The sequence below is a fragment of the Vidua chalybeata genome, chromosome 3, assembly GCF_026979565.1.
Source record: "Vidua chalybeata isolate OUT-0048 chromosome 3, bVidCha1 merged haplotype, whole genome shotgun sequence".
In the NCBI taxonomy this organism is placed as follows: domain Eukaryota; kingdom Metazoa; phylum Chordata; class Aves; order Passeriformes; family Viduidae; genus Vidua; species Vidua chalybeata.
In genome coordinates, this window is record NC_071532.1 from 3,986,720 (window position 1) to 4,002,682 (window position 15,963).

At 42.7% G+C, this 15,963-nt stretch overlaps 1 protein-coding gene across 2 annotated transcripts; it reads right to left on the reverse strand.

Annotated features, from left to right (window-relative positions):
- Nucleotides 1–5,482: 5,482 nt before the first annotated feature.
- On the reverse strand, nt 5,483–8,927 carry TMEM17 (transmembrane protein 17). Of its 2 annotated transcripts, none has more exons than XM_053938231.1 (4): nt 8,411–8,927; nt 6,873–6,988; nt 6,541–6,654; nt 5,483–6,132 (listed from the first exon to the last, which is right to left on the reverse strand). In XM_053938231.1, exons 1-4 carry the CDS (start codon nt 8,556–8,558, stop codon nt 5,842–5,844), a joined length of 669 nt encoding a protein of 222 aa, XP_053794206.1. In that variant the 5' UTR covers nt 8,559–8,927; the 3' UTR covers nt 5,483–5,841. The 2 variants fall into 2 exon arrangements, with proteins under 2 accessions (XP_053794206.1, XP_053794208.1); XM_053938233.1 differs by having other exon boundaries at nt 6,885–6,988; nt 8,411–8,707.
- Between the last annotated feature and the right edge of the window lie 7,036 nt (nt 8,928–15,963).

Below are 15,963 nucleotides of genomic sequence, written 5' to 3' on the forward strand. Positions count from 1 at the left end.
TTCCAATTAATTTTTCCCCTAAAATGATCCAGGCAACAGCATCCATGTGCATGCTGCTGTCAGCAAAGCTGGTGGCTCAATTTTTCTTAGTTTGCAGCTCCCACTGCTGCAGCAGCAGACAAACCAAACTGTGACACTCCCTGAACACAGCTCTGAAAAAAAGACACCATTTACGTGTCTAACCCATCAAAGCCACGCAGAAGGGAGAGCAGGAACAAGCTGTGTGTCAGAAAGCCTAAAGAGTGATAATGATGCACAGCAAATGGGTGGGAAATAACAGGGCTGTCACTGCAAGGCTGCTGGAGCACTGAGCCAGCAGCGGGTGCCTGTTCTGCATACAAACAGCACCGGGGCTTTCTGCAGGGCTGACTCACACGTGCCTGGAAAAGTGCCTGGCTCCCAGAACGTGTGGGAAGGTCTGTGCTCTGGATGTCTTTCATACAGGATGGAGATCTTTTGGCACAGGGTGGGCAGCACCACATTATGTATGGAGCAAGCAGGACTGGCTGGAAGCTTTCAGCTTTGGGGGAGAAGGGTCCCTTAGCCTTCAGCCCCAGAACAAGGCCTGTTCCTGGCTGATTTCAGCAGTGCTGAAACCAAAAACCAAAGCAGGAAAATGGCTTAAAGCACTGCACAACTTCTCTGGACATCCTGACCTGCCCCTCCCAAAGTTGAAGAAGAGTAAGAAATGATTATTTTACTTTTACAAGCCCAGATGGTTTGTTCAGCAGGGCAGTGGGCGCAGAGCTTGCCTGGAGGTGAGGTCAGTCCCTTTTCCCAGGTAACAAGTGTTAGGACAAGAGGAGACAGCCTCAGGTTATGCCAGAGGATGTTCAGATTGGATATTAGGGCAAATCTCTTCACCAAAAGGGTGGCCAGGCAGTGGAACAGGCTGCCCAGGACAGTGGTGGTGTCACTGTCCCTGGGAGATTTCAAAAACTGGGCAGATGTTCCTGGGGACATGGGTTAGTGGTGGGCCTGGCAGGGCTGTGTTATCAGCTGGACCCCACGATCTTAGAGGTCTTTTCCAGTGATTCTATCACTCTTTAATTGAAAGTTGTACTGAGAAATGCAAACACAGGCAAGTGTGTCTCATCCTACTCACACCTGTTGGATTGTTTTGTTGCAGGTGATGTTTAGAAACAAATTACTCTTTCAGTGCATCCTAAAAGAACACTCAGAGGATTTTTCTTGGTTGGGTTTTTATTCATATTACCCAGTCTCTGTTATCACTATAATATTTCATGCTTCTGAAAAAAAAAAAAAAAAGTCCTATTCAAGAACAAAGAAACCCACAGCTTTTCTTCATTTCAGTCTTTTGTGTCCAAAGGGCTTTCCTTAACTCAATAACTGAGTTTTTATTGTGTCACATTTCACTGTCTCTGACTGCAGCCAGCCTGGCTAATCCTTTTGCTGCTGCCTTATCAGTATTTCCTTAAAAAAAAGACATTGTCCTTTTTTATCACCTTGACACCCACTCCTGAGTGCCTGGTGGGGTTTGAGAATTTAATTTTTTTTTTTTTAATGCAGTTTTACTTAGGAAAAAGGAGCAGCTTCAAAGTATTTCCCCACCCCATGTTTTTATACATGCTTTGCTAAGCATGATAAATCTTTTGGAAATGGGGAAAAAAAAAAGTGAGGTTTAGGTTCCTCCAGGATTTTCAAAATGAAGGTGTTCAAAGATTTGCTGTTCTCCTACTCCCAGCTGCTTTATAAAAGGAATATTTGTTACATTTCTGGTTGTGGTAAGAATTTGCTTCAAATGGAGGTGTTTTAAAAGTGAACAACAAAAATCAAAACCAGAGCCCTTTAGCTATGTATTTTAATTGTTGACTATTACATTAATATACTGCAGAAGATACTCAAATATCTTGCTCTTGCAAGCTTTAATCTTGTGATAAATTTTGTATTTCCTCTGCAAAAGGGCAAACAAAGAGAGGAGAGATTCCCATGCTAAAATCCTTTCTGTAAGTGAAACAGGAGCTCAAACATTGACTCATTGACTGACAGGAATCCCTCTGGACTGACCCAGGCAGTGGCTGCATGGGCTGAGAGGCTCTGTGCAAAGCTCCAGCAGTACAAGTGATTATCAACAGGTATCTCTGATATTCTTCTCACCTTCATGAATCCAGCTGATTGTTTTCAATGCATGGAGAGTGGGGTAACTAAAAATCAGGCTTTTTTTTTCCTGATTATTTTACTTGGGAACAGCATGGGCCCACCAGTGTGAATATAGAAGGATCTTTTCTATCCCTTAAAGAGCAGCAGTGCCTTATTTCACAGACTGCAGGAACTCCTGCCCTGATACTGGATGTTCAAGGCAGCTCTCAAGGAAGTCATTAATACTTCCCAAATTCACCAGGGAAGCCTCAGGCCTTGGCTGTTCTTGCAGCTACCTGCCAGATCTGTTCATCTCTGTCTACAGTTCCTCTGTTGTGCTCATGTCTCTTGGCCAGTAAATGCTTCCCAGGGACTATATTGCTTTCAAACCTTGGACCATCTGAAGAAGAAAATTGCTTTTTTTTTCCATAAGAAACTGCAAAAGTTGCATGTATTTAATGAATGTGGAACTGAGTGCTCCAGGCTGCTGCTTAGCTGGGGGAATAATATTTCTGCTGAATCCCTGAAGATTTCAAGCTAGTAAATTTTCATGTTTTTTCTTTTAATAAATTCTCTCCTTCATGTACCTAGGGGCAGCTTTGGTGGCAGCAATCATCAACATACACATTTTCTCTCTGTGTTACACTTCTTGAACCTATTTATTCCATTATAGTTGAAATTCTTCTTGCTCCTATCAACTGACCCTTACATACAGCTTTAGCAAACCTCTATTATCCTTGCTTTATTTGAAGCACTGAACAAAGTTATTTTTAATTGTTGCTATCTGACCTTTGTCCTGGAGAAACTAAATTTATTTTTCAAAATAATTGATCTCTGCAGCCTTTCCCAGCTATTGGCCATCTTATCAGACCATGTAATGATGCCAATTCTACCTGCTTCATCAACTATTTAACGATTCACACTGAGTCCAGTCCAGTTTATAAGAGACAAAGGCAAGAGTGAAATGTATGATCTCATTCCACTGGGTGCAATTCGATCAGCAAATGTAAAGAGTGAGCTGTTGATATGGAAAGGTTAATGCTGTACCCTCTTTTTTATCAATTGTCTGTTTTCTATCAAATCTATGTCTTATCTTGTGTCTCCTTTATCAGATCTGCTTAAGCAAGGTACACATTTGAAGCCTCTTCTAAATTTAATTTCTCCTTCTTGAAAGTCCTGCAACTATTAAAAAAAGAGAAATCCTTTTACAAAGTCTATTTTAGTCAAGGGACACAGGCCAAGTTCAGGTATTAACCATTTGCCAACTATGCCCTTGATCACAAAATACTCCTCTCATCTTCAAATTGATCAGTAACCTAAAATAGAGCATTTTAAGATAATGCACACATTTCTAATTTCTTTTATTCAGTTAAAGGAAATACATTGGTACAAATTTCCCTTGAAATTGGCTGTTGGCCTTTCCTGACAGTAAACTTCATGAAGTAAAATAACTGATTTCTGTTCCCAGGCTTTAGCCACTCAAAGATCTTGATTGTGAAGGGAGAGCTGCTGGTAGCAATCTAGAGCAACAAAAAATACTTTTTGGGGTGTTCTTGGCACAAACTGCAGTGTGGCAGAAAGCCACTGTTGTACAGCTTGTGTTCTGAACTGTCTGGGTGCTGCTCAGTGAACTCCCACATGTTTCCGGTGGTTTTGGGTTCCTTCCTTTCATTTTGGTTTCCATCTATTCTCTAGAGGTGAGGAAATCCACCAACTGCCCTCGCTGCCCAAATACTTGCTCTGCTGAATCTTAAATTCTCATGTTCTACTTGTGTATTTTTTTCCTGCTTCCATGATGCCTCACCAGTTCTTGTGAAATTTGGAAACTGAAGGGAAGTTTCATTGTGAAATTAAGACTGATAATTATGAAATTAAAAATAGACTAGCAGATCTGTTAGGAAGAGCGTAGGTAGAGATCTTGTGTTTATCAAATATGTTGCTGAAGATTTACCTCACAGGCTGATTTCTATCTTTACCATTTCCAGACAACTCTACTTCTAACAGTCTTTTTCTTAATTCTGTTTCCCTCTCCTCCTCCCCATCCCCAAAGAACTGTGTGTCCTTGTGTCTTTGGCTCCAGTTGTCTTGCATGGCAATTTGATCTTCCAAATGCATCATTTCTTTATGACTAAAAGCAAGGATTTTGAGTTGGCCTTAGCCTGGAGGCCAGTTCCTTGTTGCCAGCATTGGTGTATGGTTGACTTTTTCAGCTTCATGTTGTATTTCATGTACTTAAGTGTTAAAAACCTTCCTTCAGCCTGTTTTTAGCATTCTCCAGTCGTGTAACTGGTTGACATTAAAAATATGCCCAATGTTCCCTCTGCATCAGTTAAGAATGCTTTGACAAGGATTTTCTAATGCTGGAAAAGTATTTTTGAAATGCTGTAACTTCTGCTTAAACCTCAGTGTGTCCCTCTCAGGCTCTGATTACAGGGCTCTAAATGTTTTGTATTAACTGTTAAAAGACACTCTTAGAGCCTCTTAGAGAAATCCTCTCTTTCTGTGCAAAAATCCAAGATGGTAATTTGCTTTAAAACAAAGAGGTATGTATTCTGATAACAAAAGCTTTGTAATAATGAAATGAAGAAGCAAACTTAGTGTAATTCGTTGTCCCATCCATTCATGGATTGAAAGGAAAATGAACCATTTTGGTAAAAAACAAAAGCTAATGCCTTTGTCTCACTTGGGGTTCTGTAAGCTTTAAATATTCAACAGCTTTAAGCATAATGTGCGTTTTTCACGTTAAGACTCATCTTCCTTCCAATCCTTTGAGCAGTTTGCATGCTTGTGCCAGCTTTCAAAACTGACAACTCTTGCCCTGCTCAAAGGTCTCAAAGGATTCTGGTGAAAAATTTATTTTAATGTTTGATCTCCATCACTCCTTGACAGAAAAAGTGAACTTTTAGCCATTACCAAAACTGCAGAAGATAGCCTAAAATTTAATACACATAATAGGAATTAAGAGAACCTTGGTATTTGCCCTGGCTTGGGAAAAACGGGTTCTGCCTTTCAGTGACATAAACCTATTTTTTTACTGGCTCTAATTTTGTAACTGTTCTGTCTGGGAAATTTGCACCTCTCTGACTTGCTAGTTAGAACTGTAACTAAGCCAAAGGAGATGAGCATAAGAGTTTTGTGGCATGAATACCTTTGAAATTACATGCCTAGTATAGCAGTGAGGAATTTCTAAGAGCTGGAATTACCTGGAAGACCATCTCTGAAAGTGTAGTCTTTGTTCACTAACTTCTTTTTGAGCCTCGAGATCTCTTGGGGCTTTTGTTTCCAGTTTGGTTTTGGGTTGGGTTTTTTCTCTAACTGAAGCATCAGACACTAAATATGTGCAACATATCTGGAAAACAGACAAAACTGGTACCAACACAAAAAAGTGTAGAAAAGATTTATTGTAAACAAAAGAATTTTGTGCAAACAGTGAGGAAAAAGGCTTCTGTTTTTTTTTTTTTTTTTAATGCCACAACTTTGTAACACGTAAAAACTCTCCAAATCTACTCAGTCCACAAATAGTCCACTCAAGTCAGTTATGCAACTGGCTTTGATTTTCCTCGCAGAAAGGAGCTCCAGCCTCTCAGGTTTAACGTTGGCTCAAGATCTACTTTTTTGACACCTCCGAGGCAAGAAGGCGAAGAATGGCCCAAGAAAACGTGAACAGAAGTGCGGCCGCATTGGGCTGGGCTCTGTCACCCGCTGAGCCCTCGGGGCGCGGTCTCGGCCGGCACTGCGGCTCTAGCAGCCCCGGGAGCCGCTCCCGGTGGCCAGGCTGTACGGGCCAGGCGCGGGGCGCTGCTCCTCCAGGCGGTGGAACTCGGTCAGGCGGAAGCGAGTGGCCAGAGTGTTCACCATCCTTTTCAGGGTGAAAAACGCCGCGACCACCTGGAAGGAGAGGAAGGCGGCGAAGATGATGTGGACGGCTCGCTCCAGAGAGTGGATTTTCAGACCTTCATTAAATAGCAAGAAGAGAATTATAGGCAACTGCGGGAGGAGAGTCAGGAGCCAAAACCCAGCCAGCTCAGGGACCTATAACAGGGAGACATCACCTATTAAAAACCCGACACCTGGGATGAAAAAGTCCAAAATCTTGTGAAGAAAACACAATTCTTTTTAATTTTTCAAATGCCAGCACATAATGTGGAAAGGCAAAGTGAGGTGGCTTCATATTTCCATATCCTGTGTTTTTAAGTGTATTTATATTTTGACAAAACAATTTTAGGGAGTGAGAGAGCTCTCTTCTGAGGGAAAACTACTTGAAATTCACAAAATTAAGTGGAAGCCAATGCCAAGAGAACAGAAGATGCAGAGTGCAACTGAAGAGAAATAACCATGTCCTCAACTTAAAATCTCTTAAATAAAACGCCTGCCACTTAATGCTCAACTCCCAAAAGCAGAAATTCTTGCAGAAATTACAGTGTACATCTGGTAACTTACTTTCTCCAGGAGATTGCCCACATATCCCAGGTAGAGTCGAATGAGCTCTGTCAGAGAGACCAGGATCATGATGGTGACCAGGATGAACTTGTAATAATCCGATAAGGCTGGATACTGGAGGGGAAGAAGAAAGTGGAAGTTTCTGTTGTGCTGTCTGTGATTAAATGAAGATACTCTCTGCCACCCTCAGCTGACAGTAGTGGCATTCAAACACTCCTGAACCTCCAGTTTCCATGAATTCCCAAATCAATGTAAAAACCTCTAACTCCAGTGAGCTGTATCCCACACTAGGACGTGTTTGATGTAACATACATTTACAAACCAGCACTTGCCTTCCTTCTCACCTTCAGGTAGAGGATGGCAACTGTGATGAGCCACCAAAATGGGAAGAAATAAACATTGAAATAGAGGGACATCTGCAGTGGCAAACTGGAAAGGATTTCACAATCTGTACAGAGAGAAAGAAGATTTTAACACTCCAGCTGTAAAAATGACAGGATACTACTCCATCTTAGCTTCATGCAGGGCAATAATTTGACTCTTCCCAGTCAAATTAAATGTTAAGAAACATATTTTTATTTATCCAGAGAAAATCTTCACACCGTATCTGGAGTTACATGATTTCCTGGAATCCAAGGCACCTTTTGGGTCCTGGGACAGAGCATTTTATAATTTAGTCATATATTAAAGCTGTGTCCAACTGTTGATTACCTGGGGCTTTTAGCTTACTCCACCATCTCTGACAGGCTTATCTCAAGAGAGCTGCTAGAGAGCAGGCTTGCATGGCCCACTCTTCATTTTCAACCTTTTATTTAAACAGACAATTGGATGGAAGCCAGTAATTTGTCTGATTCTTACAAGATAAGAGTTTCAAATATGTGTCAAACTAAAGCTCATCCTTTCGGGTCTGTAGAGAACAAGATGCATCACACAACACAATGTAGAGAAAACCAAGTCTCAAACTGCAACATGTGGGCAGTAAATTCTGTACTTATGACTTTATAATAGACCTACAAGGTCAGACTTAAGGAAAAAATTACTTAAAAGCAGAGAAACCAAGAGTCGAAATTTCAATTGTGATCACAACATTTAGGTATGTTAAAGGTCTCCTTGACATGGCATTGCTATTTATAAATTCTGCACAAGTTCTAGAACTATGTTTGGATGAATGTTTAAGCAATATAAGCCAATTCTAATTAATTTTTCTATCCCTAAATTAAATTAATGCTTATTTGCTGGGATTGCTAAAATTAATGCAAAAGCCAGACAGTATTGCAATGGCTGTTGCTACAGCAACTCCCCAAGATACGTATGCATAAAACTGAATTTTTCAAATCCCGATGTCCAGTAATTCGCAATTGGTTTCTGTGGATTGGATATTAACACAGAAGTGCTCTTCACCCAGCAAGCCAAAGAAAAAAAGACTAAAGATAGAAGCTAATGGTGAAGTGTTTGATAAATGAAAGAACTAATAAGCGTTAGCAGTGTTACACAAAGGAAGCGGGAACTCCTGTCTTGAAATAAGAACGTCTTGTCGATTAATTTGATCGGCTTAGAATGGATTTATCGGCTGAAATCACTGCAGCCTCTCTGTGCAGCCGTACTGCGCGCATTGCCATGGCTACTCTCGCTCGAGGTCTGAACAGGGGCGCGGGCTGGCCCGCAAGCTCCACCGGCGACAGGCCGGCCGCGGCCATCGGCCACCACGCCAGGCAGGGTCCATAAAGAGAAAGCCGGCGGCCCAAGCAGCTCCTGCGAGCGGTGCCTCCGGCGGGTCCCGGCGCGGCCTCTCCCGGGCCCGGCCGCGCAGCAGAGCCCCGGGCCCGGCGCCGCCGCCCGGCCGGCCCGAGGCCGCGGCCCCGCGCTGTACCTGCGCGGTAGCCCGGGAAGCCCGGGGGGGCGCGGGGGACGTCGCTGAGCGCGGCGCGGTGGCTGTCGCTGAACACGGAGCTGCTGAAGGAGACGAGCCGCCGCCGCAGGGGCTCGGGCAGCGTCGGGGGCCCCTCAGGCCGCGCCATCGCGCCCAGGCCGCGGCGGGGCCCGCAGGGGAGAGGAGCCGGAATGGGGCGGGAGCGATCCCGGCGTTGGGGCGGGGGGAGCGGAGCCTCCGCCCCGGGGACGGGCCCCGAGCCCACCGGGGCGCGGCTTTGGCGGGACGGAGCCCGCTCGGCAGCGAGCGCGGTGCCGCGGCCGGGCCCTTGGGCTTGGGGCTGCTCCCCTCAGTTCCGCCATCGCTTTGCTTCGTTTCGGATCAGTCCGAGGGGATTTTTTTTTTTTTTTTCCTTCTGTGGTTTTCTGAGAAGGTAACCGGGATGTTGACCGGAAAGCTGCTGTAGAAAGCGCTCTGCGTCCATCTAGATCAATCCGAGAGAATGATGGTCCTCGATGACGCCCAGAGAGAGAGGGGCAGTAGAAGAATGGTGAACATTCTGTGTTGCCACTTAAAGTGGGTATGAATGACTAATTTTACGAGAGATGCAGGTGTAACTGAGCTAGAAAATACCTTTTCCTCAAGGAAATCTGTGTGTGCTACTCTGAAGTTAAAAGCTGTGGTTTTACCACCACAGCCATTCTAGCCCAGCCAGCTTTGTCCCTTACTGAGGGTTTCATGGAATCACAGTAAGTTAATAATAGACACCAAGCTTCTTGTGCTTCTTTTATTTGGAAAATATAGGTCCTCTAGAAATGAGGTAATTTGTTCTCCAGGTTTTTCAATCACCTTAGGGCCTGATTCCTTCCAGAAAAAAAAAAGGATGCCATTCTTAGGCGTGCAGGAAATTATTTTCTTCACAACCAGAATGAAAGAGAGCAGCTTGTGCCTTTTACTACGAGAAATTTTCTACACCTAATGTGACATAGAATTGCAGGATGGTTTGGGTGGGAAGGGAACTTAAAGACCACAGTGTTCCCTGCCCCCTGCCATGGGCAGGGACACCTCCTCTGGGCCAGGCATGCCAGCTCTCTTCTCCTGCTCCCCCACCCCAAATCATGTTCAGCTTCTTCCCGGGGTGATCATGCTCCAGTATGACTTTCCAAAGTCAATTATCTCCAACTAAATAATTTAAAGCCTAATTTAAATTTAATTTCGTTCTATCCCACTGGGAGGACTACAGAGAAAGATGGCTAAACAAGGAGGAGTCCTGAGAAATCCATTTGGCTTTTGAGCTGATGAATGGTGTGGTGTATGACAACAGATACTTTCCTAAGGACTTCTCCAAAACATGGGTATGTCAGCAGGAATCTGCATTAAAAAAAACAACTGAAATTATAGAAGAGTTTAAGGATCATTTTTATATTTGAGGAAAATTTATGAAAGCCAGAATTAATGTTTGGGTGGGTTTCTGAATTTTAAAAAGTGCAGTCTGGATCAGTTATCTTGGCAATTGCCAGTAGGTGCTGGAAATTATTTACTTTCAGGCTCAACAACTGTAATGGTGACTTTTGCACTGTTTAGCCAATATGTTCATAAAGTTCTCTGCTGTAGACAGGGGTAAGGTGAGGAGTCTGTATGAGATTTTCAATGAGATTGCCAGAAATTTTGTTTTACTGCTGTTGCCTTGGTCCTGACCTGATTAACCACTCTTCAAGCTAGGGAAACTCTCATCCCATACTCTCAACTACTTAGACACAAGGTTTATGTGAATCAAAAGTATGGCAGAGTTTTGATTAAGTCAGATATTCATGGAAGTCTCTAGGTTTTTGTCCCATGGTATAAGTTGGTGGCGTGTAAAAGTTCAGCCTTTAAAGATTTTCCCTTTGATTATGTTTTCTGAATGCAAGATGGAAGAATTTTTCCTGAACTACACAATGTTATGCCTTTTCCTGATGCTTTGAGTGGGGACCCTGATCTTCCTAATACTGCTTGTCTTATGTTCCCCAGTTCTGAAAACCTTCAAGCATGCAGCCAGGTGTCCTGCCAGCAGCTCTGCAGCAGTCAATGGTGCTTTGCAGAATTGGGCTCTGCCCTTGTAAAAACTGAAGCAATCCAGTTTAGCAGCCAGGAAAGTGTAAAACTGAGGAGTAGGTAAAGGAAAGGCTGATGGCATGCAGACACCACAAGAAATGTATGGATTTGCCATGTAGGCTCAGCTTCCAGACTCAAGGTGTGACTCTGTGGTATTTGGCAGACTTCCATTTTCAACAGATGGCCCAACATCCTGCACGCCCCCACAAAATAAAGTTGTGCACACTTTTGTTTAATATTTTTGTCTGTGCAGACACTTAAAATATTCCCTGAAGAGAAAGTCTTTGGTTTTAGTAATTCTGTTTGATTTTTGTTAGACTACAGCCTCCTATTTTAAAATTTTTATCTTTCAGCAGTTTAATGATCAGAATTCTTTTGATTTTCTGTAGGGAGGGATGGAGAGCGTCCCTTCAAGCGGAAGAAAACCTTAAAACTTGAAGGATCAGAATACCTGGGGCATCTCCATTGACACATCAGAGCTTTCTGTAACAGAAGGGCAAAAATCCATGCCATAAGGTGTGGGAGAAGGAAAAACACTTAACTGTTCCATGGCTGTAACAGAGACCATGACCATCTGCAGAAATAGTGTCACATTTCCAGCTTTTGTGACAAAACTCTGTCTGGCCTTTTCCTTTCTTAATGGAGAGGCATTCCCTGACTGAACCTCTGTCCATCCACAAATGGGTGTTTACGTAAAAATAACCAGATTTCCAGTTCTCTGTGCTTCAAAATAAGATACTGAAATATGAAACTGGAAGAAATAGGCTCACAGTGGCACAGCATTTTGAATGACTGGTTTATTTCTCTCCACACGTGCTAGCTATAAATACAACAAAAGTCTCTGAAAAATCTGCCTGAAAGCTTTAAATCAGAGAAGTATTGGATCTTTGTGTATCCACAGCAGTCCAACAGACTTGGTAGACACTGGCCTGGCTCCCAGACCAAAGCTCCTGGGGGTTCTCTGGCAACAGCACAAAGCCATAAACACCAGATGCAATATATCTATCGAAATTAAATATCAGCAGTTTTGCACAACTGGCATTTCAGCAATGCAGGGTTCATTTAAATGGTTCCAGTGGTTTACCTTTCCACCTGAATCACAATTTCTGTATTTCTGAAGGTGTTGGTGTGGAATCTCACAAAAGCTCTTTTCCCTGGCATGCCTGTGCTGCTGTCCCCTGATATGTGTGAACAACAGAAATTACTCTCCTTGCTTGCACCCTAATACCTGCCTGGTATTTTTGCAGAAATGCTGGAAAAGATGTGAAAAATGCTGCTGAGCCAAGCTATGTGCAGGCAGGCAGAGTACAGGTTTGTTTCCTCCTCTTGTCCTCAGAATGCAGTGGCAGATTGGGAGTTTTAACAAATTACAAATGCCATGAAGACTCTAATGTGTGTGATTGAAAGGATCATGTTATTAGCTGTGCCAGTGTCTGCCAGAGTAATTTCACAGTTGTGCTTCTGCCTTGTGAACCCCAGGACAGTGTTTTTTTTTTTTCTCTGTGTCACTTGTGCAGGTTTGCATTTCACACCTATGGGATATTTGTGTCTGGTAAAGAATGATTGTTGCTGATGAGACTTAGCCCAGGCCCTTTTGTTAAGTATTATCAAGTACATATTACTGCAGGGATTCCATGCATTAAATCTATATTGGCTATTTTAGTCTTGAGCATAAAGACAGCAGGTAAAAAAAAGGAAAAAAAAAAAAAAGAAAAGAAAGAAAAAGAAGAAGAAAGGGCTGTTACTTGCTCCTGCAGATTGAATTTCTTCTTGCTGTAATTGGCATTTAGTTAGAGCCACTCCCTAACTTGTTTTATTTTGTTGATTCATAGTTTTGTCAAGCATGCTGGGAGAGTCTGAAAGCTGGCATGGCTATTAAACAAGTTTTACTGTTTATGTTGCAAAAGTGTTCAAGATTTTCATGGTACATGAGAAGGTTACTGAGAGTGGATGGATTTTGAGGCAGGTTCTCACTAAAGATCCTTGATGGGGCTTCAGCCTTGGTCTCATCTTTGCATAGATAGGCAAGCTGATCTTCCATGCAGTAATTTTAACTGCCTAAGTATTATTTGTACAATCCAAAATAGTTAGAGAGGCTTCACCTCTTCCCTCCTGGTGGGTTCCCCTAGAAGGCTGTTCATGGGAAGGAGCAATGTGCTTGCTGAATGTGTCTGTCCTTCTCTACTGATTACTGGCAGAGTCTAGTTGTTTTTCTAAATCAAGGCGCACAAAAGGTTTAAAATTTGATTCTTTACAGGGATGTACGCTCTCCCAGGTGTTGCTTTGTGGGTCTGAACTCCTCCAGATGGTCAGGCTGTTTGTGTTCCCTGGGTACCACACCAGATGCTTCACCTGCAGTCTGTGTAACTCTTGCAAAAAGGCTTCCTGGGACATGGACCCTGGCAGTTCCAGTGCTTTCTCTCTTTATTGCAGAATCCAAAGATGGCTCGGTATTTAAAAATTTACCTCCCATCTGTATCAGCTGTGCAAAGGCAGGATTGATTTTGCTGTTGCACACTGCTGTCAGGTCCCTGTAACAGTTGTTTTGTATCCTCTGCAATTAGCTCAAGCTTGAATCCTGAATGAGTGATGGAGGATAACATTTGTAATTTGATTATTTAAGGAAAAAAAAAAAGCTACAAGGCAGAGAGGACTGTTGTTTAGTTAACAAAGTGATCTCAGGGTTAAGGCTCTTTTTTTAGTCTTTATTTTTTCTGTTTGGACAGTTACATAAATGCCTAATTTCAACAGTTTGAGTATGCCACAGCTTCTGTGGAATTTAAATGGGAGTGGCAGCAGCACTCTAAATTGAGGTTAGATATTTGGATTCTTTGATAAACATTTGGATGTCTAAATTTGGATTTCTGAACAAGAACAACCTCTCTGTCTGCTTTGAAGTTTTGCTGAATGCAAAGGTAAGTATGAATGTGAGGGTGGTGTGTTCTCAGGTCAGCACCACCGTGTTTCCTTTGTTCTTTTCACCCAGGCCAGCTTCATCCTTGTGAGAGTGAGAGGTTGTAAGAATGACTGGGAATCCCACAAGTCTTGCTGCCTAAGAACAGAGTTCTGGTTCAGGTCCTTCAGCTTCCACCAACATGGGTTATGCTTTTGGGCATGTTAGTTCAACACCACTCCAAACCTGGGTTTGGTTCCCTGCTTACTTTTATTCCATAATCTGTTGGCTTTAGGCTCTTTGCTGTGTTTCCAGACAAAACAAACTTGGCTCAAGTTCTCACCAAGTAGTAAGAAGAGAGTGTAGTGACTCTCAGAAGCTCCAAAGAGCTCTTAATTATTTTTTTATTACATTTTCTATTGTTTAAAGCAGGGCCTTGTTATTTGTGGGTACGTGCTGGCTACTTGTGCCATTAGACCTTAGTCTCAGCTGTTATAGTTACTGTCATAGTACAAATTATAATTTTGAACTTCCCAGCCTGCTGTCTTTGAAATGTAAAATGTCTACATTTCTTCTGTAGATGGAGTTCCTCATGGAACCAGAATCTATAAAGTGGTGCTTAAGACTGGAGAAAGTCTAGAGGAATTCTTACTATAAAGATATTGCTTAAAATCAAGCAATTCCTTTCCTGCATGCTGAATTGTTCCCATTCATAGTGGAGGACAGGACTGAATGATCATATCCAGCTTGCAGGCTTGTCCTCTTTCTCCCTGGAATGCTTTATTACAGAACTCAATTAAGAGCAAATTTCCCCTCAAACTCTGTCTTATAAGGTCATGCCTGCCTTTATGAAATATTGAATCTGCAGCTGCAGGATTTATTACAACAGTATTTTAAAACACATGATGCTGGTGCAGCAGCTCTAATTAGAAATGCCCTGAGCTCATTGTGCTCACTGTGCCAAGTGTTGTTTCCAAACTGCAGCATCCACATCAAGAGGCAAGTTTGTACATGTTGGAAGGACAGACAGAGATACCTGTGGGAAAAGCTGGAGTCTGCTGAGGAGTGCTGCTGTGCTGTGATTTCTTACTCCTTTAATTTGAATTAGCTCAGTTTGAGCCAGACTTTTGCCTCCGTAGCATCACTGAGTTGCAGCAGTTGAGTGGAGAGGGAAGAGCAGGGCTAAAAAGCTTTGTGTTACAGTGTGACCAATTACATTGCCACAGTGGCCAGTAAGAAGTAATTAAAATGGAAAAGGTGGGCTGATGCTGGATGTTTATCATAGTAAGGTTCCCCTTGTGAGGAAGTCTAGCAGGCAGACACAGGGAAAGGTTCAGGAGATGAATACACCAGAAGAGTTCTGTTGTACACTACAAATTGCCCACTGCTGTACCAGGCAGCCTGTGCTGATCACACCCGAAGAACATCTCCTTTCCTTGCATATGAAGCATGGCAGCTTCATATACTGTAGGAGGGCTCAGGATTGACACTGCTGTCCTGCAGGGATAATGAGGAATTTACCAAAGCAGAGCAACAGATGCCTTGAGAGATGTGAGTATGATTAACTCCATAAATACGTATTATGAAATCATGGGCAGTGTTCTAACTGTAATGAATTTCCCCTGAGGGAAAATATGCCTGAGTAAAGAAATCAGAAAGAACTTGATGCCAAATGCAGAATGGAAGGGAATTACTATAAGGCTGGAGTCTATCCACATTTTTTTCTCAGTAGTCTTTTCCTTTGAAGACTCAGATGAGGAGTTATTTCTCTTCATTTTATTATCCTCTAATCTCCAAAATCTGTATCACTTTCCTAAAACACACTGGCATGTATCATGTGCATATATAGCATTCCCTGGGAGCCTTGTTAGTGCTTTATAGTCACTGCAGGTGAATTTGTTTATAAAAAGGCAAGCACCTACTTGAGACAGCATGAGTATAAGTCAGTATTTGCTCCTGTGCTGAAAGTGGATTTCTGAATGTTATAATGTAAAGGAGATGATTTTTTTTTCCTACAAAATTGTGAGACCAAAGAACCCTGGAGGTGAATTCAAGCAGTCCTCATAAAGACTGTTTATAATAAAGTCTCACTTGTCAGACATGGAGGGCCTTTAACATCACATCTGGGGTAGCTGCTTGAGTTTGCAAATTAGCCTTAAAGCTGCTGGTATTTCCATGGTGTTCAGCCTTGCCTCAAGAAATCCTGGTGTAAAAACCACTGAAAAAATTGCCTAGATAGTCTTGTCTTCTTGTCAGTGTGTCCTGGCAGAAGGTGATGAGTTATTCCTGCATTCCAAGGACCCTTGCTTGCAGGAGCATCTGTTGGCAGCAGACATAGCACAGAGGAGCTCATGAATTGCCCCAGTGGGAAATCAGGTTAGAGGAGCACAAAGCTGTCTTAAAACTGCCTTGTGCCAGGAGAGGATCCTGGTGGCCTCAGAGCCTGGACTGACAGCACTTTATTCCAGCCATTATGTCCCAAAATCTCATTCTGGCAAAGTGGTGGAGTCAGTCAACTGAAAATGCTGTCCTTCTGTTATGTCCATTCTGATCTCCATGATTCTTT